Source organism: Anabrus simplex, chromosome 3 (assembly GCF_040414725.1).
Source record: "Anabrus simplex isolate iqAnaSimp1 chromosome 3, ASM4041472v1, whole genome shotgun sequence".
Classification (NCBI taxonomy): Eukaryota; Metazoa; Arthropoda; class Insecta; order Orthoptera; family Tettigoniidae; genus Anabrus; species Anabrus simplex.
The window spans coordinates 97,879,884-97,904,459 of NC_090267.1; the positions used below are offsets into that span (position 1 = coordinate 97,879,884).

Consider the following 24,576-nt stretch of genomic DNA (forward strand, 5'->3'; position numbering starts at 1 on the left):
GAAACCACGGAAAACCATTTTAGGGCTGCCGACGGTGGGGTTCGAACCTACTATCTCCCGAATACTGGATACTGGCCGCACTTAAACGACTGCAGCTATCGAGCTCGGTGTTTACTTTTTAGGAGCATGGGATCATTGTGAGTAGTCTCGTGTACTTACGTGTGTGGCATGACTGTCTGTCCGATGTTACTGGTAAATACCTCGCTACATATTTGAACTAATTCATGTAATTTATGTATTTCTTTTACAAATAAACATTTAATCATACAAATTAAATTTCAGTCTTCAACCCGGTTCTTGTTGTATGTTGGGTGTTCAGCCCGAAGGCTAGTTTGATCCTCCACAGCTATGCCAACAGCTGTCATAGATGGCCTAGGCATCACTGAAGAGACGTACTAGGGAAATGAGGAGTGAGGTAGTTTCTGGTTGCTTTACCCGGAATTTCAGATACATTTTACAAACATGTGAAATACGCAAAGGTTGACGGAATTTTCCTTAGAGATGTGCAAATCATTTTCTCAATCGGCATTATAGAAATACTTTTTTTCTCATGAAATTGACTTGTAACAACGCAAACTACAGTGTTAGTGGCTGGATTTCAACCAGCAATAGATGCAGTTTCCTGTCCGTATCCTTCAACCCTTAGATGCCACTGTCGGTCCATTTCTTAAGTTAGTTTTGTTTTTCATTGATAGTATACTCAAAAGAATTAAAGAATCCTAGCATAGAAGCGATGTTCTGTGGCTTCGTTGTGTATTAGCTTCTGAATAATGCCACGAAATCCCTGAATATGTGTTGTTATGTAGTTTACTCACGATTTTCATTACTTTACAATAAGGAAATTCTTGTTTTTGTGTGTTTCAGCCGACCCCACCGAAGAAACCACCTCGCCGAAATTTGTCCGTGTCGCCTACACACTTGCAGCCTACGTTAATGACGATGTCCGCGGACAGCGCCGTGGTCAGCGGAGGTGGAGGAGTTGGTGGCGGCGGCAGTAGCACCTATGAGTACTTGTTCCTAGCGAGAAGTGGCGTCCGTAGCCACGGCGATTTGGACGACCTGCAAGGCATGGCCGTTCAGACACTGGGTGGGGGCCGTCGAGAGGCTCTGTTGAGACGAGGTCGCAGTGCGGACCAATACGTGGATATGCGCGCCCGACACGGCCTTCTGTCCGCCGTGGATAATCCCGGAGAAGCATTGCACGCCCTACTAGCACGCGGCCGCAGCGAGGACCCCGATGACCATCGGAAACATCCCCAGCAACAACCGGTAGCTATCACATCCGTGTACGAGAACATGCCTGTAAGGACCCAGAATCCACGACGGAAACTTCGACGGCATTATAACGATCGTGCTTATGAGAATTATGAACCGGTGAATTTTCGTTCCTCTGAAGTGACTTCTAGTAATGGTGGTGGTGGTGTTGGTGGTGGTAATAAGGAAGTTAGTTCCTCACCGGCTGTCGTGGACTCTTCTGGTCCCACGTCAGGGGTTGACAATCCTAAATTCGTGTCGAGTGCATACATCACGCTCAAGTCGTCACAGGAAAGCCTTCTAGACGAGAAGGCCACTACACCGACGGCGGAGGACAAGAAAGTAAAGAAGGTTCAGGTGATGCCCCTCAGCCCCACACACTACCAGCAGCCTCCAACGCCTGATCACCCTCCACCTTCGGCCATGCAAGCAGAGAAGAGCATTCACGAGCGCATCAGACCTCTCAGCCAGGTACAATTCATGGTATACTTAGAGTGCGAATTGTGACTGATTGTCTGCATGCTCTAGCAGTAGAAGGAAAATGGAATCTTTTAACCATTACCACTCTTCCAGTACCACTCTTGTCTTCTTAGATACCAATTCGGCAACACTAAATGTATATAGTAAAATAATTATCATTATGTACTGTATATTTAGCATTCATGCACTACTGTAGTTTTACTCCTATTTATCCCACCGTGTTCATGAAGCAGAACTTTGTGCAATAATAATAATAATATTATACACTGATGTATAGTAATCCTCCTAATGAGTTAAATGCGGAATCTAACATAATGTACACAATGGTATTTCTTTTGTCCTCTGTCAGTGTGTAATTTACAATGCCAAGGGAGGAAACTTACTCAGCTGTAATATATACACACAAGTATTCACTTTTAAAAGTTTGATTTTTGTTCATTGGATTTTATGTGTTATTATTATTATTATTATTATTATTATTATTATTATTATTATTATTATTATTATTATTATTATTATTATTATTATTATTATTATTATTATTATTATTATTATTATTATTTTCCATAACATCTCGCTTTAAACTGCTTCTTCTTTACAAACTTTACGGTGCAATCTGAATGTACGATACTAACTGGAATGCAGCTAAAACTTAAGAACTTTCAATAATAGTGTGTTTTAAATACTGTCTGCTTTTACTTAATCTGACCGAGAAGCTTGCTTTCCTTCCTTCCTTTTGGAATATGTGTCACTTTTTGTCTCTCTATGTGTGTTTCTTTCTTAAGTTGTATTCTATCGTACTTAGCTTACAATTGCTGTGTAATTTTAATAGTTGAATTTTTTCTAGTTTCGTGGTTTGATCAAAGTTTGTTGAATGACATGCCTGATGTAAAAGTTTTCAAGAACAGTGAAAAGATTCAATTTAAGTTGCCTGCCTCCTTTATTTTCTTAGAGTGTCCACCTATTCAGTACTTTGAGCCATTAATTCTTGGCTCTAGTGCACAAATTTTTAGTGTCTATTATTCTTTAGAAAACTATTTTGATTTAAATCCAAATCTTCACTACTCCGCCTCCTTGGCTAAATGGTCAGCGTCGAGGCCTTCGATTCAGAGGGTCCCTTATTCGATTCCCAGCCAGGACGGGGATTTTAACAGCCTCTAGTTTATTCTTCTGACTCGGGAACTGGGTGTTCGTACCAGCATTCCTCCTCATATACACACACCACACCACAACACACCATACCACACTACCAACAGCCTGCCTGGTGACCATGATCGGTGACCAATCTAAGTGACGTGCGGATTTAACAACACCGCCTCACAAAGCCCATTTCAATTCGCCCGCGAAGCGACCTGATTTGGCTAAGTTCAGCGGCTGATAAAATGACAACGGTGCGAGATATCGATTTTTTTTAGAATAGTCTGAATCAACTTTATTGAATTCACACTTTTTTTTTTTGGTAATGAATCGTGAATAAACCCGAGCAAAGATTTTGCGCGATGTGGCAGTGAACACAGGCGAACTCAACAGTTCTTCTTTACGTAAGCTGTGTGCGTTTCCGTGTGCATCTACATCTTCCCTTTAGGCTGCTCTAGACAGCATGTCTTGCAACTGAAAATAATCTACAAAAATTGCACGATTTTCGCCATACGTTATGCAGAACTAAATGGCATACGTGAGTGAGTTATTGCCCTATGTCCCTTTACCGTGGAGCAAGTTCTTTGTCGACATCATCGACACTCAATCTCAGGTCGCACAGGAACAGTAACCACGACATGGCTGACTAGGAATAAGTGACATAATGTTATATTTTGTAATCGAAGTTTTATTTGGAGAAACCCCGTGGTGTGGCTTCCTAATTTGTTCATTAGAAATATTCAGTCCTTCAAAATATTTTTTGAGAAGTGGGAGGGATTCAGTTAGGTGGAAATGTAGTAAGCAGTTTGGCCTATGCCGACGACTAGGTCTTAATGGCAGATTGTGCTGAAAGTCTAATATCTTGCAACTTGAAAATAGGTGCAATGGGTATGATATGAAGATTAACATTTCCAAGACTAAAGTGATATATCAGTCGGTAAGAAACCTAAGGGAGTGGTAGTGGTGGTGATTATTGTTTAAAGAGGAAATACAACTGGGTTAACAATCCTTTATATAACACTAATCAGAGAGAGGAAAAAAGTGGAAGGGATATGAAGATATCGACCAAAGAAAGACAAGGGTCTCGAAAGGCGTGAAAATGAAAGGCGCCCTAGCCCTCGAATGCTCTAATAGCGTCGGGGTCGGAACGGTAGTGAAAGCTGGGTGGATTCAGGATATCTTATTCGTAAGTTAGAAGTAACAGACATAAAAGAAGCGAAAATGATCGCTGGTACAAACAGGTGGGATCAATGGCAGGAGGGTACTCGGAATGAAGTTGTACGCACAAATCGGCTTAGGTGATGGGGTCATGTGAGGTGAATGGAGGAGGATCGGTTACGTAGAAGAATAATGGACTAGGTCATGGAGGTTAAGAGAAGTAGAGAGACCACGGCGACGGTGGTTAGACTCGGTTTTCTAATGATTTAAAGAGATATAGAACTAAATGAGGCCAGAGAGCCTGTAGTAAATTCACAGAGGCTTGCAGACTGAACGCTGAAAGACATAATAGTCTATAATGAAAATATATGATGAGTGTATGTAGAATACAGAACATAGAAAATAAGTTGTTCTGTTTTTTAAATAAATATTTGCATCCGAACAAAACATGCATAACGTTTGTAATTTCTCTTTGTTGAGTTCACCCATATGAAATAATTTCAAATGTCTAGTTTCTCAAAAAATAATTTGAGTTCATCCTTTGTATTCACAATGCCTGTTATGGCTTGGGAGAAGCTACTGTGACCGAACACGAACAAATTAAAGTTACGAATACATACAAATAAAACTTCCATTAAAGAATGTTTTAAATTTGTGTAAAATTCTCCGAATAAGGTAGTGATTTGTGAGAGGAGAAAGTTTTTCACTGTCCGATACTCAGGGTGTCTTTCAATGACTATTTGTTTAGAATACCGCTGATGAGAATGAAATTACTTTTATGTCATATCCGTCTGGCAGATCTCACAATGTCTGCCATTTATTTTGATCAAACCACTTATGCTTCTAGTATATTGTCACTATACTATACTCTTCTCTAATCTATCTTTTTCTTTGTGTAATATTTCTTGCATGTAACCTTTGTAACATATTTAATCTATCTATTAATGTATGATGTAATAACTGGACAAAGCACTGTTCCTACCTACGCTTATGTTACAGCAGTATATATGATGTAACCGCTTCCTGAGAGATGCATGTTATTGAGGAGAATAATAAATGTTTGCCTACATTCTGCATCACGCATGTTAAACACAAGTTACCAATGAAGCACAGATCTCAACCAGTACTCAAACTTTGTCTTGTTGTTATAATAATTCATGATTATAGGTGCAATACGAGTTACTTCATTATGTAAATAAAATGTGTATTATCTTTACCCCTCTACCTGGTAAAGTAATAAACTTAAACATATATTTTCCTTATTCTTCTTAGTCATTCTCCTAGTTCTATCCATTATCCTCCCCTCCTTTCTTCATATTTTCGAGCTAGGGATATGGGTGAAATTATAATTATTTGTCAGTGTTGTAAGTTGAAGTATCCATGAATGAAACACTGAGAGATACCAGTCTTCTTAAAAAAATGGCCGTGTATTACCCTCATTTGAAATTATAGTTGTTTTTGCAGAGCTAAGGAAGTCTGAAATAATGCTTCTTGGTTATTTCTTAAATTGTTTTGTATACAATGAAAGTAGCTCAAGTTCATTGGAAATTGAAATTTCTGATTAGGATACAGCACTTCATATGTACGAAGCTGCCACTTTTCCTTAGTAGACTCTACCAAAATTGTTTTATATGTATACAGACATTATACTATTAAGTAAAAGTCTTTGTTACCGTTTTACGTAATACGTATTTGTATGATTCATTTGGTACTTTAATTCCTAGCACCTCAGAGAGGCTTGTGTTTTAATACAAGTTTACATGAATGATATTCCAAATCAACTTCTGGTTCTTTACCTGTCATAAAACCTTCCTTTTCAGTTGTTATATGGGCTCTGTGGCTCGCTGCAATATGAATTCTTATGCTTTATTAACATGAGAGTTAATCAAACATGACCTTCAAAGCTTATTAAAATTACTCTTTAAGGTGTACGTGTACATTATGGGAAGAAATGGGCATTATCATTTCCTGCATGTATTTTTGTTTGTTTCACTCACACGGATAAGAACAAGTTTAATGTAAGGGTTATTCAATTGAAATATAGGCTGGTGTCTCGAAATGCATCCTGTGTTTATTGGACAACATACGCTGTACCTAAACGATAGCATACTGATGACAGTTTGGGAGAGTCTATAGATAATCAAAACCCCCACCATTTACGACACCTGTTCCAATGCTGAACAAGTGTCTGTATACTCTCCACAATGAAGAATGTAGGTTGAACCACTCTTCCACAGCATCAGAAATCGCTGATCAGGAGGGGACTCGTCTTCTTATTCTTATTCTTGTGCATCACCATATTCTTCTTCTTCTTCTTCTTCTTCTTCAGTAGACCAAATACATAACTGTCGAAAGGAGAGAGATCTTGGTTGTAAGGTGGATGATCCTTAAGAGCCCAGCGAAAACAGCGCCGACTATCCATTGTTATGTTAGCGTGTTGATGTGTGTTACCGAGGAGCATAAGCACACTTCGTGACAGTATTGCGTTAAAAGCACCCATTTTTGCAGAAACGCTGAATCATACCAAGCTGTATTCGTTTAGGACGTAACACGAATGTTGCTTAAACTTTCGCCTCTATTTTGCGGATACTTATCTCAGGCTGATTACCTTTTAAGCTGTTATTAAAATACCAGACTATGCATTGCTGCCACCTGTTTGTTGTCCCGTCAGTTACTTGCAGTGTTGCCAGCTCTTTTTTCGTTTCAATTGAACAACCCTTATAGGTCTAAAACACTGAGTCTTTATTACCAGAAAAAGTTATATTTTTGCTTTTGTAGATTTTCACATGATACTCTATGGAAGCCTTGCATGCGTATTGCCTATTCTTCTGTTGTAAAGGATTTCTTCTCGAAGAAAGATACCACAGTTTTTATTTATGCTCATCTTTGACAAAGTGTTTTGGGATTAGTTCCCATCTGCCTTCTTCCAGAAGCAATTGGTAAAGAAACACATATATATGAACTGTATCCTGTATTTTTTGTGTGCTGTAGTGTTGATAATGATAGTATTCTATTTTTAAAAACAGTGTAACATATATGTGTGGTTCCTTTCTTCCATGAAGTAGGTAGTGTTTTCTCTCTACTTAAAGTAGACATAGCTGTGGGGCGCTCGGTGTGTTCGAGCCGTGGTTGAACCCACTGGCTTGTAACGCGAGTGTTAAACACGGATGAGGGCACGCCTCAAATAACCTGTGATCTGTCAACTGTGCCATTCTCTCTCTCTCTCTCATTCGCTCGCTCTTCTGGTTACACCTGTGTCCAGCGAACCCTTACAACAAATAAAACTCCTTAAGTCTTCAATCCTTTCGCTAAACCCTGTTGCGATAGGTAGCCTACTTAACCGATTTTTGAATGGATATTTCTGCGTCAAATGGAACGGACTCTGCTGTCGGTATCAGTTTTTAGTGAACCGTTTAGGCAGAAACTTCTGAACTGAAGATCTATATCTTAAATCTGTCTCGATATCGGACGGTGCTCTATTAACATTATGGCTTACTACTGTGCATTTATATACCGTAAATAATTAAACCTTTTCTAACATACACAAAACATTTACTTACATGCATTTACTTATGCATTTCAAAGTTTCTTTCTGCAGATACGAGGAAAAATATTACTGATTCTAGTTAACTAAAGTGCCCTGAATACATGTCTATATTCAGATTTTCTGTATAATGTCAGTTTTTTTGGTAATTTTAAAGAGAAAATTGAAAAACATCAATACTGGCAAAGTTTCATCATTCAAAAGTACATATAATTTAATAAGACAATATACCTGAAGAAGCTATTTAGGATTGAGAAATGTTGAATCCAAGGCTGTTTTCATATTTTCTCTATCGTGCCCCGTTTTATGTATTAAGAACGAAAAACTTCAAAATTTAAACAAGAATTTCAATAACGTCATATTACAGTATATATATATATATTATTTTTAAATATTCTTAATACCGAAGTATAAAATCGTTGAATTATATTCATAAAAAGTATTTACAGACATTCAGATGTTCTATTTTTCCGTCGAAATGTTGCGACGTTTTGATGCCTGGCTTTGACTTTGGGATGTACTCCACTTTAAGCACCGGAAATAATCTGCTGACATTGCTTCATTCCACTTTCCCTGGTATCTTACTTCCATGCTTTTAATATCTTAATGAAATGATTCAAGGAATGGCATTCATACAAATGTAAAAATGAATTGAGGTTTTTTTTTTTCAAGTTTCCTTACAATATTAAGCAAGCAAAAGATAATTATAGGTTAGTTTGTTAACAATTTTTAATTTCAATTGTTTTATAAGATTGAAGTGATTCCATTGTCTAGATTACTAGCTTTAGCGCAATAATAATAGTAGTAAGTTATAAATGGTGTAACATATAATAATGTCATTATTTAAACATTTTCATGAATGTCAGAAACTTTTTTTTTAATTGGACGTGATGAAACAAAACTAGATACGGGATTTGTAACTACCCTTAGGGAGAGGACGGAAAAATATAAACAGTGTCTCTCTAGCAAAATGGTTGCATATCAGGAGGTTTACTCATGGATCACTGCTAGGACCTACGTAGACTTCATGACTGTCACATTGAACATGCTGTCTCACTACACTGGACGGATAATAATAATAATAACAACAATAATAATATTAGTAATAATTATAATAAAAATAGGGCTTATATTTCCCCGTCTAGTGATCACATTAACATATATTTTCCAATTACTCAACACGTTAGTTAAATCGCATAACCTTTCTCTCATCCATTTAATATTTGTGGTGTATGTATCATGACGTGAGTTAAGTCCGATTGCTACATGTTATCTTGCGGCCCATTTTTACTCGAATACAAAACAGTTATTTTCTGAATATATATGGATCAGCTTCCGAAATGCCTTGCTCTTTACTCTGAGATGTAAATCAAATGTGGAAATAAATAATGAAAATTTCACAAACAATTTAGTTTTGTATACATACATACATACATACATACATACATACATGCAAATAATGAAAATTTCACAATCTAGTGTTGAATAGGATACATACATACAAATTCATTGTAGATTGTTATGCCTTTCAGCGTTCAGTCTGCAAGCCTTTGTGATTTAATTTTAAACTGCTCCACAATCCTGTATTTGTAACTACCTGTGTGGCCATGTTTAGTTTCAAACCTCTTACTCTAAATTATAGAAACTGAGTCTTAACTATCCGCTATAGGCCTGCCATAGAATTCAAAATGCTCCGAATTTGTATTTGTTGATATTATTCGCAATTACTAAAATCAAATTATGGTCTACTCATAGGAACATCATTTCTAATTCAAAAAAAATTGTAAATTTTATACTGGATATTAGTGTTTCAGCAGATTAAATTCAGTGCTGTTGTCTAACATGTGTATGTTGGGTATTCAGCCCGAAGGCTGGTTTGATCCTCTGCAGCTCCGCCAACAGCTGCCATAAATAGCCTAGGCGTTACTGAAGAGGCGTACTAGGGAAGTGAGAAGTGAGGTAGTTTCCCGTTGCTTTCCTCACCGAGCCAGCCGTTGCTATTACATATCAGTCTGCCAAGCCCACTGAATTGCATGCACCAACCGACCCTATGAGCGATATTTTCACACCATTCATAACAGGGACTGGCTGCATAAGGAATGGTATTACTAGCATCACTCATACCTCTGTCACTTTCATATTGCCAAAGCCAAGGATGAGACTGAAACAGGTCAATGAAAGTACTACATAAGAAGAAGAATTATTAGAATTGTGTGTATCTAGTCCTCTTTGGACTGCGAATTCTTTGAATAATCATTGCTGTAATACTTTTTAATTTAAAATATAAGATTATATTTTCAGTTCAGTGAATTAACAGGCCGTGCAGAAGATTGTGATGCGTTAATATTTCAAAATATCCAGTACAGTTTAAAACATGTGCGAATTTATTGTTGTTATTGTGATTAATATTAATCCTAGGATGCTCTATATTTATATAAATATGTTGCTGGTTTATTCGGAGGGAATAGCGTATGTATTCATCCGTAAGCCTCACATGCAAAATAAAGTATTTAATCACCGTGATTAGTTCCTTCTGATTAAATATACATAGTAGGCTGTTCCACCCTAACAGAAATATTTCTAAATGTACCAAGGGTTGAAGTAGTTGGTCGTAATTTTATAGAAATAAAGAGTTTCGATTATTTACTTACCTCTTACTGAATAAACATTCCTCCAGAAGACGTTGCTGGGTTCTCACAGAATATGTAGATGAAAATACCAGCAAATAATGTCTCTCTAGCGCTGAAGGATATTTTATTATTCTTTGTTGACTTATGGACGTAGTTCACAGTTTTTGGTAATGAGAAGGCTTGTTTTTTTTCTTACAAATACACTCACTGAGAAGGGTTTCAATTATAATTATGTGATGTGTCTTAAGCCTATTTAATGGTCTGTGGTAAACGGTATCGATGAATCAGTTGGGTTTATCTAAAATGTACATGGTTTTTGCTCACTTTACTCGCACCTATTCGTGGCACATTCATATTTGTTAGAAAGCCGGGAAATATCCTCATTAGATAGTCATACATGTCATCGATTTCTAATTAAAATGTTTCAGTTAGGCCTACTTGTTTTGTATGTTTAAGTAGGTTTGGGCAAATAATTACTGAGATCTTCATTCTGGGGCTCAGTGAAGACAGGATGTTTTTTTTCTTATTTTAGCTATGAAGCAAAGGTCCACTGCTTCGATCGAGGAACACTGACATTAATTGCCGTGGTTTGGTTTTGCATAACACAGGCAAATGCCGTTATCGTGTATTACTTCTTTTCCAACGGCACGTATACCAACCAATTAACCAAATTTTCTGAAGCTACATTGGTGAAGATGTCACATTACCAGACTGAGTGGCTCAGATGTAAAGCTTTGGCCTTCTGAACCCAAGTTGGCGGGTTCGATCCCAACTCAGTCCTCTGGTGTTTGAAAGTATTATTATTATTATTATTATTATTATTATTATTATTATTATTATTATTATTATTATTATTATTATTATTATCACATCTCTGACATATTTTTGGTCGGCATGTCACTCAGCTTTCACGCTTGTAATATAAATGGAACGAAATATCATTAAATAAACACAGCTTCAACCATAATATCTGACACCTAAATTGATTCATTGGTTTACTTTTTGCCATACCTGTATTCATTATATTTAAACAGTGCCTTACAAAGAAAAAGCGTAGTTGTTTTCCTCTTCACAGGTTTCAAAATCAGCTTGGTAAGATTCCTTTTAGACCACACTTTATTGATAGCTCATTACACCCTCGTAAACCGCTCACTGCTTCACATCTGATTGAGCTATAGAAAGGTATACTATTCCATTCTCACACTGGCACAGTTGAATATTTCATGTGGGGTGCTCTCATCCAACCTCGCTGGGTGTGTAACTGCGTTTTACTTTCAAGATTGAAGCTAATATTTCAGCATACGTATTGTTTGGTATTACGCCGTTCCTATGTTCTTAGTATCACTCTAGATGTAGATAGAGGATGCACATGTGTGTGTGTGTGTAAATATATATATATATTATTTCCCTGTTATTGTGTTCTTGCTCTGATACCAAATATTGATGAATTATGTTTCATAGAGTTATTTATGAAATATGTATATGTTTACATTTTGTTTCTGTTGGTTTATTATTATAGATGTTTAATAAATGTATCGTTTGTGTTATTCATGTTTTTAGTTGTTAAGCCTTCGCGTGTATTATCCCATGGGCATATTCAGCTGTCGTTCACAGCTTGTTTTTACCAGTTGAATACACCCTACTACGGAGCTATACTCTAAGGCATGTTCATTGAATATTGCACGCCATTTCTTTACTTCGAAATGGATAATCCTTTGAGCAGTGCTCTCCTATGATTAATAATGGATAATATGTTTGCTCCTAGAGACATTTCTTTCATTTTAAATTGGAGGAATTGTTGTTTCCAAACATGAACTGGAGATGGCGCCTAAGTTTAATTAGAAAAGCATATTATTTTTTAAAAATACTGGTAGGGGACATATGAGGGATTGTCCCGGTGGGTTTACATGACAACGTCGCCCGACACAAGTCTGAATTGAATTAAATGAAAGACACGTTTGATAATCAAGCAGAACAGTTTTATTAACTTGTAAAACAGTAAAATAATGGCATCATAGTAGTCAATTGTCAGCGCGGTAAATAAATAAATAAATAAATAAATGGAATTAAATTAAATAAGCTTGAACCAACCAACTGATTTAATCTTTATGACTATTACTGATATTAATTATTGAGAGCTAACTTGTATGGCTGGTAGCCTAGCGAAACGTGCTGGTCGAAAGAAAACGTGGACCGGGTATATGGATGTTAGAGGTTTGGTCATATTGATAAACAATTTGAAAATTGTCGATATCTCGTGCCGTTGTCGTTTTATCATCTGCTGGAGAACTAGCCCATCAGATCGCTTTGCGGGTCAATTCACATGGGCTTCGCGAGGCGGTGTTGTTAAATCTATAGTGGCTGAAGACCGACTTGAGAAAACCAATCGAAGAAGAAAACTTCGCCAGGTGAGGGATTTGAACACGGACCTCCGAGCTGACAGGCTTGCGCCAAAGCAAGTACGCTACGGTGACACCGGCTAAAAGCCACGGTGTGTTTGTGTTTGATGCTGATTTCTCGGCGTTGGTAGCTGCTAGGCGATCGGTCTTTTACGGAAATGTTCGTTAAGCAACCAAGTAGCATGTTTAAAATAGGCCTAAACTCACATGGCAACGCAAGCCTTCTTCGATTGGTGTTCTCAAGCTGGTCTTAAGAGACGTACAGAATTAGCAACATCGCCCCACATAGCCCGTTTGAATTCGCCCGCGAAGCGATCTGATTGGCAAACTTCAGCAGCTGATAAAAATGAAACTGGCCCGTGATATCGAGTAATATATATCAGTGTGACCAACCGTCTAAAGCTCGTACAACCGATTCACATTGTTTCCAACCACCATATATAACTCGAGCATATATTTCAGTACATTTGGTAATTTTCAACAATTTGTACACCGTGTCTTAATTTGCTGCGTTGGCTCTATTCTATGATACATACTGCACGAGTCGGAATTTAGTTAAGAAGTATATGTAAAGAAAATTAAGAAATGTTCATATTTTGGATTCCGCATGTTTTTCCCTAACGGTCCTCGAGTGATCGTTGTAGTATAATCATCTCGGACTTATTTATATTAGTACCCCACATGATGGGGTCGAAATTGATGGGTAAATTACCGATTTTTAAAAACTGTGATGCAAAATTTCAGTGTTCACACTCACTTGTGAAAGGGGGAACCTTTCAAATCAGTCGACACTTTCTCTCGCTACGGCGCTCCGAAGTGCACGGAGTGTGCGTAATTGAGCGCTCAAAAGCACGAGACCCCAACAGGGAGAGGTTGCAACATTGCGCTGAATGTATTCTTGCGCCATTTCGCTGAGGCCTTGGGTTTCGTAGCAATATCAGAATATCGAATGAATCGCTTGTATTTTGTCAGAAACAGCCTGTGATGAACGGGCAGATTTTCGTAATGCCAACTTCCCGTGCACTCTGCAGAGTGAGACTTCATCTCGTCAAATTGCCTGGCGTCAGACTGCCATAAAACTGCACGTCTTTATTTCAACCTACAGTACCTTCCTCCTCGCCCATCATGACATATTGTCATGGAAATTACTCAATTAACAAGAGAAGCAAAGCAAATCTGGACTGTTCCTATTAAGTGGGGATGCAACCAGTCAGGGGAAAAAGAAACAAAATTTTGATTTTTGTTTCTGAATTATTGATTTTTCTTACATTATGAGAACAGTTCAACCTTGCTTTTGAACGGGAAATTATTATAAATGTTTGTTGTTGTTGCATTAATAGAACGATATTATTAATAATGCCAAGCGATTTTAACCGAGTAGAGGTAAAAAATTCAAGAGTTTGAAAATTATATTATCTGAATTAATGTCGTATTCCTTGTGTAAAAATGTCATCCTTGCATCTCAACGAGATGTATTTTAAAAATTACCCGGTATTTGTTGCTGCAATAATAGGGCCATGCCATTATGAACTTCAAGCGGTGTTTTCTAAACTTTCAATTTTTCATCGCATAGATCCTCTAAACCTACAAGAGCTTATGCTTCGAAATCTTCAGTGGTTGTAAATAATGATTTTTAGACGATTTTTTTGAAGGATTGTGCATTTATTCAGTTATTCGTAGATTTCACAGAATATTTATTGTGATATTGCACTATGTTTTCTTGTTTCCAAAATTTAAATCAGCACAAAAATTGTATTTTTCCCTATATTTTCATAATTCTTCATAATGTTTACGATAAATATGTAAATTTAAGCCCGTAAAAATCAATCTGTTACCACAAGTAGTTATGCTGTAATGTGTACCATCTCAGGTCATACAGTGAACGTTTGTCCATCACTATTCTGGCGCCATTTTGTCGTCTAACGTGACTGTACTTAGTCATACAATGTGTTAAACTCATGTTGATATGATAAGTGTGCAAATTTCTTTGTATAATATTATGCTTTATGTGCATAAAAATCTAGTGATGTATTCTTGCCTCCCCCCCCCCCCTTAATACTGTTAGAAACACGCACAATTTTAAGCAGCCCCTTGTAGAATTTTTATTTTCGTGCTGTATCAGGACATTTCTTCCATTGTAATGATTTCGGACGACATTTTGTATGAAAAAGTTATTTCTGTATGGAATGAAATTAGTACGCGGCGAAAGTCGCTAGCCTACTGTAAGTTTGTCATTAAACTGATTGCGGTTAGGAACTGAGTCCTGCTGTATTTTATTCTCGCTTGATCAGCTGTCACCAACAGAGCTGATCCTAGTTTTATAAGTCATTTCTATGGTAATGAGACATGTTTCAAGTTGAACGGAAAAATAGACACAATTATGTTCACTAGATCGGCCAGAATCCTCATGCAATAACTCAAGACGAATTAAATGTTACTAGTGTCACAGTCTGGGCAGGCATATGCAGTGCTGGGGCGTACTTGGTCCGTATCTTTTTAGGATACTGTGAACGCTGTAAATTACAATATACACGGATATTTTGGATGAAGTGATTATTTAGACAATAATACTATTTTTTTAAGGCGTGAGACACCAACTCACCTAACAACGAGATGGTGCACCAGCCCACTATGGATTAATCGTTCGTGAATTTCGTAATGATCTTTCACTCAGTGGATAGGCAGACGTTGTAGGTACTACACAGCGGCCTGCGAAGTCACCGGACCTTACGCCTTTCGACTTTGCCTTGTTTGCGGTTATGAAGGATGGAGTGTCTGGTACAAAACCAACAGACCTCTAGCATTTGAAGAGTTTAACAACGCTTTCGATAATAACCTACAAGTATATGATACAACAGAACTGTGATCAGACATTGTTTGTAATTCATAGAGGATCATGATGAACATTTTGAGCAGATTGACTAGCCATATTGGTGTTAATAAATTGCATTTCTAAGTAAGATTACCTCTGAATGTAAATGTATTTTCGAGGTTGCGACTTAAACGGCACTCTGCATATTATTTCAGGAAATTTACTCAGATCAGTATAGATACCAAGAAAAATATAACCTAGACAATCAAATTTGTAATAAATTACTAATATTCAATATCCAAGGTTTTTGTTCGTTTTGTATCTTTTTGTTATTTTCTGTCATTTCAATTATTTTTTTTTTTTTTGCTAGGGGCTTTACGTCGCACCGACACAGATAGGTCTTATGGCGACGATGGGAGAGGAAAAAATGTCTAGGAGTTGGAAGGAAGCGGCCGTGGCCTTAATTAAGGTACAGCCCCAGCATTTGCCTGGTGTGAAAATGGGAAACCACGGAAAACCATCTTCAGGGCTGCCGATAGTGGGATTCGAACCTACTATCTCCCGGATGCAAGCTCCCAGCCGCACGCCTCTACGCGCACGGCCAACTCGCCCGGTGTCATTTCAATTATTCGTATGTAAAACGTACTCTAATTAGTTTGGTGAATTCTTATGTTTCCGATTAGGAAGTTGTGAAACATTGTTTCTTTTGAAAAATCTTCATTATTAGGCCATTCATTAATCATTGTTACACATATGTCATATGAAAAGTGCATGGGTTGAGTGAACTTTTCATCCGTTTATTCGCATATACACAGAAAAAAAAAATTAGAGGACGTTCTGAAACACGTATCATATGTGGTGATTAAGTTTAAAGTTGTAATATCTAACGTAGTGGTGTGAATGGTCTGTTTTTCAAAAGCAGTCTCATCTGCTAGCTTTGTACAAATTTTATTGGCGAGTTTAATGCTGAACAAGGGAATATTGTGTATATTTGGCGGACCGTGTGTTACAACGTGAATATGTCTCTTGTTGTGGAGGCGATGCCCTAGAGGAGATAAGGTACATTGTTTGGTATCTATGTTCGTTGGTCTGCAATAGGAGCAGCCTGGCGTGCTTGATCCCCTTGAAGTAGACTACACACCACGCTGACCCCACGAGACACTGGCCGCCTTTCAGATGAGACGTGAATGTATTATCAGGATTCGAACTCAGTCCACTAGAACGTAGTTCCGAGATAGGTGGTTACCTCAGTCGATCTCTCTGCATGGTAGAAACAAAATTATTCGTTCGCCACCATTCTCAGAGTCGGAACTATTTCTTGGCTGAAAATTACGAAATAGAGATGATATAAATTTTCTTACCTGCTATTAACATTTCCACGATGCAGGACTAATAATTTACATTAGACTGTTAAACATTCAGCACAGATCCGGCTTATTGCGGATGATATTATACTGTATAGAGAAATAAATAAGTTACAGCACTGTGAGCGACTACAAAATTACTTCGATAGTGTTGTGAGATGGACAGCAGACAATGGTATGATAAACGGAACGAAAACGCCAGTTTGTAAGTTTTACCATTGGGATAAGTCCTCTCAATTACAATTACTGTGTTGATGGGATAATAGTTCCTCATGGGGATTACTGTAAGTACCTAGGTGTTGATATAAGGAAATATCTTAATTGGGGTAATCACACTAACGAGATCGTAAATAAGTGGTGCAGATCTATTCATGAAGTTATCAGGGTATTTAGGGGTTGCAGTAAGGATGTAAAGGAAAGAGAGCATTTAAGTCTTTGGTAAGACCTCAATTAAAGTACGATTCTAGTGGATGGAACCCACACCAGAATTACTTGATACCTGAACTGAAAAAAATCCAGAGGAAAACAGCACGATTTGTTCTGGGTGATTTCCGACAAGAGAGTAGTGTTCCGAAAATATTACAAACTTTGGGCTGGGAGGACTTGGGAGTAAGGTGACGAACCTCTCGACTAAGCTGTATGTTCCGAGCTGCCAGTGGGGAGATGACGTGGAATGACATTGAGAGACGAATAACAGTGAGTGTAGCTTTTAAAGGTAGGAGAGATCGTACTATGAAGGTAAAATTTCAATTCAAGAGGACAAATTGGGTCAAACATTCATTTATGGGAAGAGAAATAAAATTAGGGATTGGAATAAATCATCAATATATATATATATATACCTCATATCAATATAAATTATCAATATACTGTACAGGGTGTTAGGTGTATACGTGCAGATATTAAGCTAGTCGGCAAAGAAAAAGACATCTCACAATATATGCTATGTACTTTTTAGCTTGTCCTATTAGTTTGCCCATAACTGAGCCAAATATTTCAGGACCTAATGTGTTTTGAACGGCCGTAGCAGGATATGCCGGTTACGTCATTCTGTCCACGCGTAGTGGAAGTACAGTAGCAGAGTCTAGGGCTTGTTGAACCTGTTTCTTATCGCAGGCCAACACATGTTGTTGTGCACTTCCCCTAAAGGCTTGGCAAGTAGGCGAGGATGACTCACGTGCCAGGCCACTTGCTGTACTCGAAAACCGGTCTAGGGTACTCTGTGTGAAATGTACACAGGATCCTTACAGTGACCTCGAAGATACGCAACAGCACATACGTGCGAATAAAGTATTGTGTAGTTGTGTGTGATTTATAAGACGTCAATGGCATTACTCAGTGATCCAACCTGACAAAATGAAAGGAAATAGTTAATAAGTAAATGAAAAATGAGCGCAAAATTTCTGTGCTGTTATTGCGACAGTCTACCATGAATTTCTGACAATAGACAATGCGAGTTGTCTATGCTTATTCATAAACTTTTCAGGTCAATGAAAGGACGGTGGACACTGAAAGAAAAGGCTGTAAGTATTCAGTCATATTGTTATTAATGAGACAGATTTCAAAAACCGTAGTTGCAACCATGCGTGAACATTGCTCGAAGGAACAATAGCTACTGTGGATTTCTTTTGCTAGATGCTTTACGTCGCACCGACACAAATAGGTCTTATGGCGACGATGGGACAGGAAAGGGCTAGGAGTGGGAAGGAAGCGGCCGTGGCCTTAATTAAGGTACAGCCCCAGCATTTGCCTGGTGTGAAAATGGGAAACCACGGAAAATCATCTTCAGGGCCGCCGACAGTGGGGTTCGAACCTGCTATCTCCCGAATACTGGATACTGGCCGCAGTTAAGCAACTGCAGCTATCGAGCTCGGTCTACTATGGAATTGCCGCCGGGCATTTCTAATAGAAGGCTTATTCTTCGTTTTCCTAATCTGTTTACCTTCCAGGGTTGGTTTTCCCTCGGACTCAGCGAGGGATCCCACCTCTACCGCCTGAAGGGCAGTGTCCTGGAAAATGAGACATTGGGTCGGGGGATACAACTGGGGTGAATGACCAGTACCACGCCCAGGCGGCCTCACCTTCTATGCTGAACAGGGGTCTTGTGTAGGCCTTGCGGGGGAATGGGGAGATTGGAAGGGATAGACAAGGAAGAGGGAAGGAAGCGGCCGTGGCCTTAAGGTAGGTACCATCCCGGCATTTGCCTGGAGAAGTGCGAAACTACGGGAAACCACTTTCAGGATGGCTGAGGTTGGAATCGAACCACCTCTACCCATTTGACCTCCCGAGGCTTAGTGGACCCCGTTCCAGCCCTGGTACCACTTTTCAAATTTCGTGGCGGAGCTGGGAATGGAACACGGGCCTCCGGGGGTTGGCAGCTAATCACACTAACCACTACACCACAGAGGTGGACAGAAGGCTAATTACCGGACAGTAAGCGGTAATGTAACGGACCCGTTTAAATAAAACGTCCGTAATAATAATGTTACTACTACTACTACTACTACTACTAATATCTTTACGTTCCACTAACTAATTTTCACGGTTTTCGAAGACGCTGAAGTGCCAGAATTTTGTAAAGCAGTACTTTTTTAAATGCAAGTAAATCCACAGACACGAGACTGGCGTATTTCAGCACCTTCAAATACCACCGAACTGAGCCGCCTTCGAACCTGCCAAGGTGGGATCAGAAGACCAGCGCTCTATCGTCCGAGCTACGCAGACCGGCATTGGGGCTTAGAGTAAGTTGATCGTGCGGTTAGGGGCGCGCAGCTGTGAGCTTTATTCTGGTGATAGTGGGTTCGAACTCCACTGTCGGTACCCGGGAAGATGGTTTTCCGTAGTTTCCCATTTTCACATCAGGGAAATGCTGGAACTGTACCTTTATTAGACTTCGAACGCTTCCTTCCCACTTGTATCCCTTTTCTCTCCCACTGTCGCCGTAAGACCTATTTGTGTCGGTGCGACGTAAAACAATTTGTAAGTACATGCTTCGGTAATTTCTGAGGCATGTCTGCAATTATATTATTAATAATAATTCGGACCTGTTAAAAGTTCACTATTTTCTTTAGTGTTTTCTGACAGATTACGAGCTACGAAGTTTGAGTGGGGCGATTAACTTTTATTTTCATAATAGTCAGTAATAATAGACTAATACAGTTTGTATAATAATATTGTTAGTGGCTTTTCGACGGATGCAAGCTAATCGCACGGCCAACTCGCCCAATAATAATAATAATAATAATAATAATAATAATAATAATAATAAATCTTCACGTGCCAATGGAGACGCGCGGTGTCGGAATTTTGCCCACTGGTATTCTTTAACGTGCCCGTAAATCTACCGATCAGAAGCGGTCGTATTTGAGCACCTTCAAATACCAGCGGACTGAGCCAGGATCGAGCCTGCTAAGTTCATGAAACCAGTGCTTGAACCGTCTGAGCCACTCAGCCTGGCAACGTTTATTTTGATACGTTGAATAGGCACTGCAAAATCAGCAGTAAGCTAGAAGGTTCTCATTTACATTTAAACATGTTTTCTTCGGTTGGAAGCACGAAAGGAAGGTACGTTTAATTACTTTATGTTCATAACATGTCCCTTACTGGTATGAAGTAAAACGTTCGATGTGTTTTGACATTTCAATTCCGATACTACTCACTTTGAAATTCTATCCCATGCATTCTTTCGTTGACGTAATAAACTTTATTTACGTACACGTCAACACGTGTTGTTTCTGCATACGGCGAGCTGGACTCCCAAAAGACCATGATATGAAATCGCACTGTGGGAGAATATTCCACGTAAGCAGTTCGACAAAAGCACTAGACCTGTCACATGCCGGTTGTCTGCTGTTCTTAGCGACGGGGATGTCGCTGGACGGGTTCCCCACCCCTACATGAAACCGGTCTGTCTGACCTTGACCTGAATAACAGCTGTCAGAGATGCGAATTATCGTCCGTTCTAGTACGCGAGTTACTTCGTAGAAGTAGCATCAGTAGTAGTATTTGAATAATGCCAGTGTATGAATACCACGAATACCATTATATGCTGCTAGTGTATCGTGTGGCAGAACAGAACACGGATCGCCCTTCATGAATCTATCGGGAAAGGCTTCCAGCAATTTATATTATGTTTCTTATTCCCTACGAGTTAAAACAGAGGACACTTTGCGTTTTAAGGGCCGATGACATTAAGGCAGCAATCATCATCATCATCATCATCATCATCGTCGTCGTCGTCGTCACGTATAAATATTCAATAAAATAATCGTTTTATATTCATCATTACTGAAATAGGAACTATAAGTTAACTTTTAACTTAAGAAGATTGCTTAGAGTGTTTTGTTAATTTACAAAAGAAAGTTTAACATTTCTTTTAATGCAATCTGTATGTTTTCGTTTTTTAAACTGTTGTACTGTAATGTTTAACATTGGTACCTTATGTTGTTCACAGGCGTTTTCGTGTACGTTCGTAAATCCGTACTTTTCTATTCGAGATAGTCTTGTTACCGTCCACCTGGAATTACGGAGCTCGTACTGTATGTTAGTTCATTATTTTTCTACAACAGAGTGTTACGAATGCGACTGTAGTTCCCGCGACCACGCCACTCTTATGTCTGTGTCACTAATGTGCACTTTGTTCAGCTGTGTGCTGCTTGACTATGTGGCTCTCGTTACCTTCTCCTTCCTCTTCTTCTACTGCAGCCTTATGTCTTAACAGGTATACTGTATTCTACCGACATCATCTCAACACGCAGTAGCGTAATCTGCTGCCATTTACCGAGCTCGATAGCTGCAGTCGCTTAAGTCCGGCTCCATGGCTAAATGGTTAGCGTGCTGGCCTTTGGTCACAGGGGTACCGTGTTCGATTCCCGGGAGGGTCGGAAATTTAACCTTAATTGGTTAAATTTGCTGGCACGGGAACTGGGTGTATGTGCCATCTTCATCATCATTTCATCCTCATCACGACGCGCAGGTCGCCTACGGGAGTCAAATCAAAAGACCTGCATCTGGCGAGCCGAACTTATCTTCGGACACTCCCGGCACTAAAAGCCATACGACATTTCATTTCAGTGTGGCCAGTATCCATTATTCGGGAGATAGTGGGTTCGAACCCCACTCTCGGCAGCCCAGAAGATGTTTTTCCGTGGTTTCCCATTTTCACATCAGGCAAATGCTGGTGCTGTACCTTAATTAAGGCCACGGCCGCTTCCTTCTCTGTCCTAGCCCGTTCCAGTCCCATCGTCGCCATAAGGTGTGTAGGTGCGACGTAAAGCCAATAGCTGCTGCGATTTGTTATTAGCACCATCACAGTAAAATGTAATATAGTTGTGGCGGAATCTTCTTAGATAAGTTCGACATCTGTGGATTGTGTATAATTTGATAACTCATCTGTACTCATGAAAGCGACCGTCGGCCTGGCGTTCAGGTTAATAGCTACATGTCTCTAACGTGTAACCTTGTTTACGTTTCTTATATTTGTTGATGTGTATGTTTGATGTTTATACACAATACGAGATTACAGCTGACTCATCCCCACGAGCTTGACCTGGTTCTCGTTTTACGCATAGTAATCTGTAGGTAACTACTGCGAACGATGCTAACTCACGTGACATACATTTCATCTTGTTTCCTCTTAAACCACGCATATTTTACTATTTTCTTCCACGTATTTCAGCTTTTAATGACCTAATAATAATAATAATAATAATAATAATAATAATAATAATAATAATAATAATAATAATAATAACGTTAAGTGCTTTACGTCCCACTAACTACTTCTACGGTTTTCTGAGACGCTGAGGTGCCCGAATTTAGTCCCGCACGAGTTCTTTTTATGTACCAGAAAATCTGCCGACACGAGGCTGACGTACAGTATTTGAGCACCTTCAAATACCACCGGACTGGGCCAGGTCCGAACCTGTAAAGTTGGAATCAAAAGGCCTGCACCTCAACCGTCTGAGCAACTCAGCCCGGAAGGAGGCACGAAATGTAGGTACGTTTAATTTATTTAGTTGTATAACATGTCCAATATTCCTTTGAAACTAAACGTTCGATGTGTTTCGATAATTCAATTCCGATCCTACTCATTTGGGCATCCCATAACTGCTTTCGTTGGCGTAAGGACCTGCCATCTTTCTTGTACCTTTCCGCAATGCACAACGGGGATCGTACCGTATTTCACGTCCCGGCGCGCCTATACCAACCAATAATTATATCACACGCTCGTACAGGTCCCTCACCGATTCAGGTTTTCGGGTCATTTCCATACTCACTAGACCACGGGGCTGATGACCACACGTATCCCAATCCCTTAAAGGACATAACAGCAAATGAACCAGTATTAACACTGAGAATTCGGTACATCCAGGGTCCGAAACCGATGACCAGGGTTGTCTGAAGCCCCTAAGACAGAAACTGAATACTGGCAACTACGAAACCAGTCTGGCGAGAATGTAACTTAACAAGGCATACGCTACTGTAGTAGCCACCTTCAGCTGTTATCGTAGCTCAGTTGCTCTTAAACATAAAACCAGTTTGACAAGTATTTTACGTAACATCTCGTGTATTGCATAGGTAGCGTTCAGCTGTTGTACGTAAACATAAACAGAAACCAGTTTGGCACACATGGCGCGTGACTCGCCTGTTCTCAAAGGGAAGCTATTCATTCAAAAGAACAAGGCATACTACCTATTCTAAAAACATCGTATCTCTATGCTCTCGAAAATAACTTCCGAGAATTACTAAAAGTTTGATATATAGTGGTTCGTCACATCGTTCTCTATTGCTAGAAGAAATATCTGCAGGTATACACCTAACACCCTGTATATATATGTATATATATCGATAAATTTCCAAGTTCTCTGAAATCAGTGAAAAGAGTCTCGGTAAACAATTGATAGGAAATCTGCTACCTGGGCAACAATCCTAAATGCAGATCAATGATTGATTGATTGGAAGTATTTGGTAGTTTTTGAGAAGTGTATTCATGAATATCTCCGTTTTGTTCGTCCACCGAGCAAGTTGGCCGCGCAGTTTGAGTCGCGTAGATGTGAGCTTGCATTCGGAAGATGGTGGATTCGCACCCCACTGTCGGCAGCACTGAAGATGATTTCCCGTAGTTTCTCATCCTCATACCAGGAAAATAGATGTACTTGAATTAAGGTCACAAACGCTTCCTTCCCTAACCTACCCCTTTCTTATTCCATCGTTACCATAAGACCTGCCTATGTCGGTGGGACGTAAAAATAATCATCGTAATAGTACAGTGAAAACGCACGGGCACAAAAGATCAGAAATTATATTTTGCACTGCTATTATCATGTATGGCTTGTTCAATATAGCGAATATAAAAGAAGAGATTTGGCAATTTTTTATTGAGCCCCTTATCATTGCTACGTCAGTGTATACTAATGAAATATATAGTCTTATGCACAACTTTCTTACTATAAATACTGAGTTTCAAGAATTTCTGATAGAGTAAACAGACAGGCAAACATTAAAAAATGGGCTGAACGTACTTTCGACTTTTGTGTATTGATGCTGGTATATTTGTAAAATATTTTCGGTGCAGGATGACGTGAACGCTGGCCAGTGATCGATGGTCAGAATAATAGTATTACAGCTTGTGGTTGAAGTTACAGTTTAGTAATGTGATGAACACTCACGCCATAATAGTTTGATGAGGTATCATACATGCCACACAGTTAATTTCCGCGCTGTTAGAAGCTCATAGGGTTCACTTAGTATAATTGCAATGCGCTAGCTGGAACGATCCACACCAAATTACTAGCCC

General features: G+C 39.1%; 1 protein-coding gene across 1 annotated transcript in view; it reads left to right on the plus strand.

Annotated features, from left to right (window-relative positions):
- LOC136866023 (ankyrin repeat and SAM domain-containing protein 1A) overlaps positions 1-24,576 on the plus strand; it is an 878,495-nt gene that overhangs the window by 479,929 nt on the left and 373,990 nt on the right. The window contains exon 9 of the mRNA XM_067142633.2: positions 865-1,725. Coding sequence (XP_066998734.2) covers positions 865-1,725 — 861 coding nt within the window. The remainder of the gene's footprint in view (positions 1-864; positions 1,726-24,576) is intronic.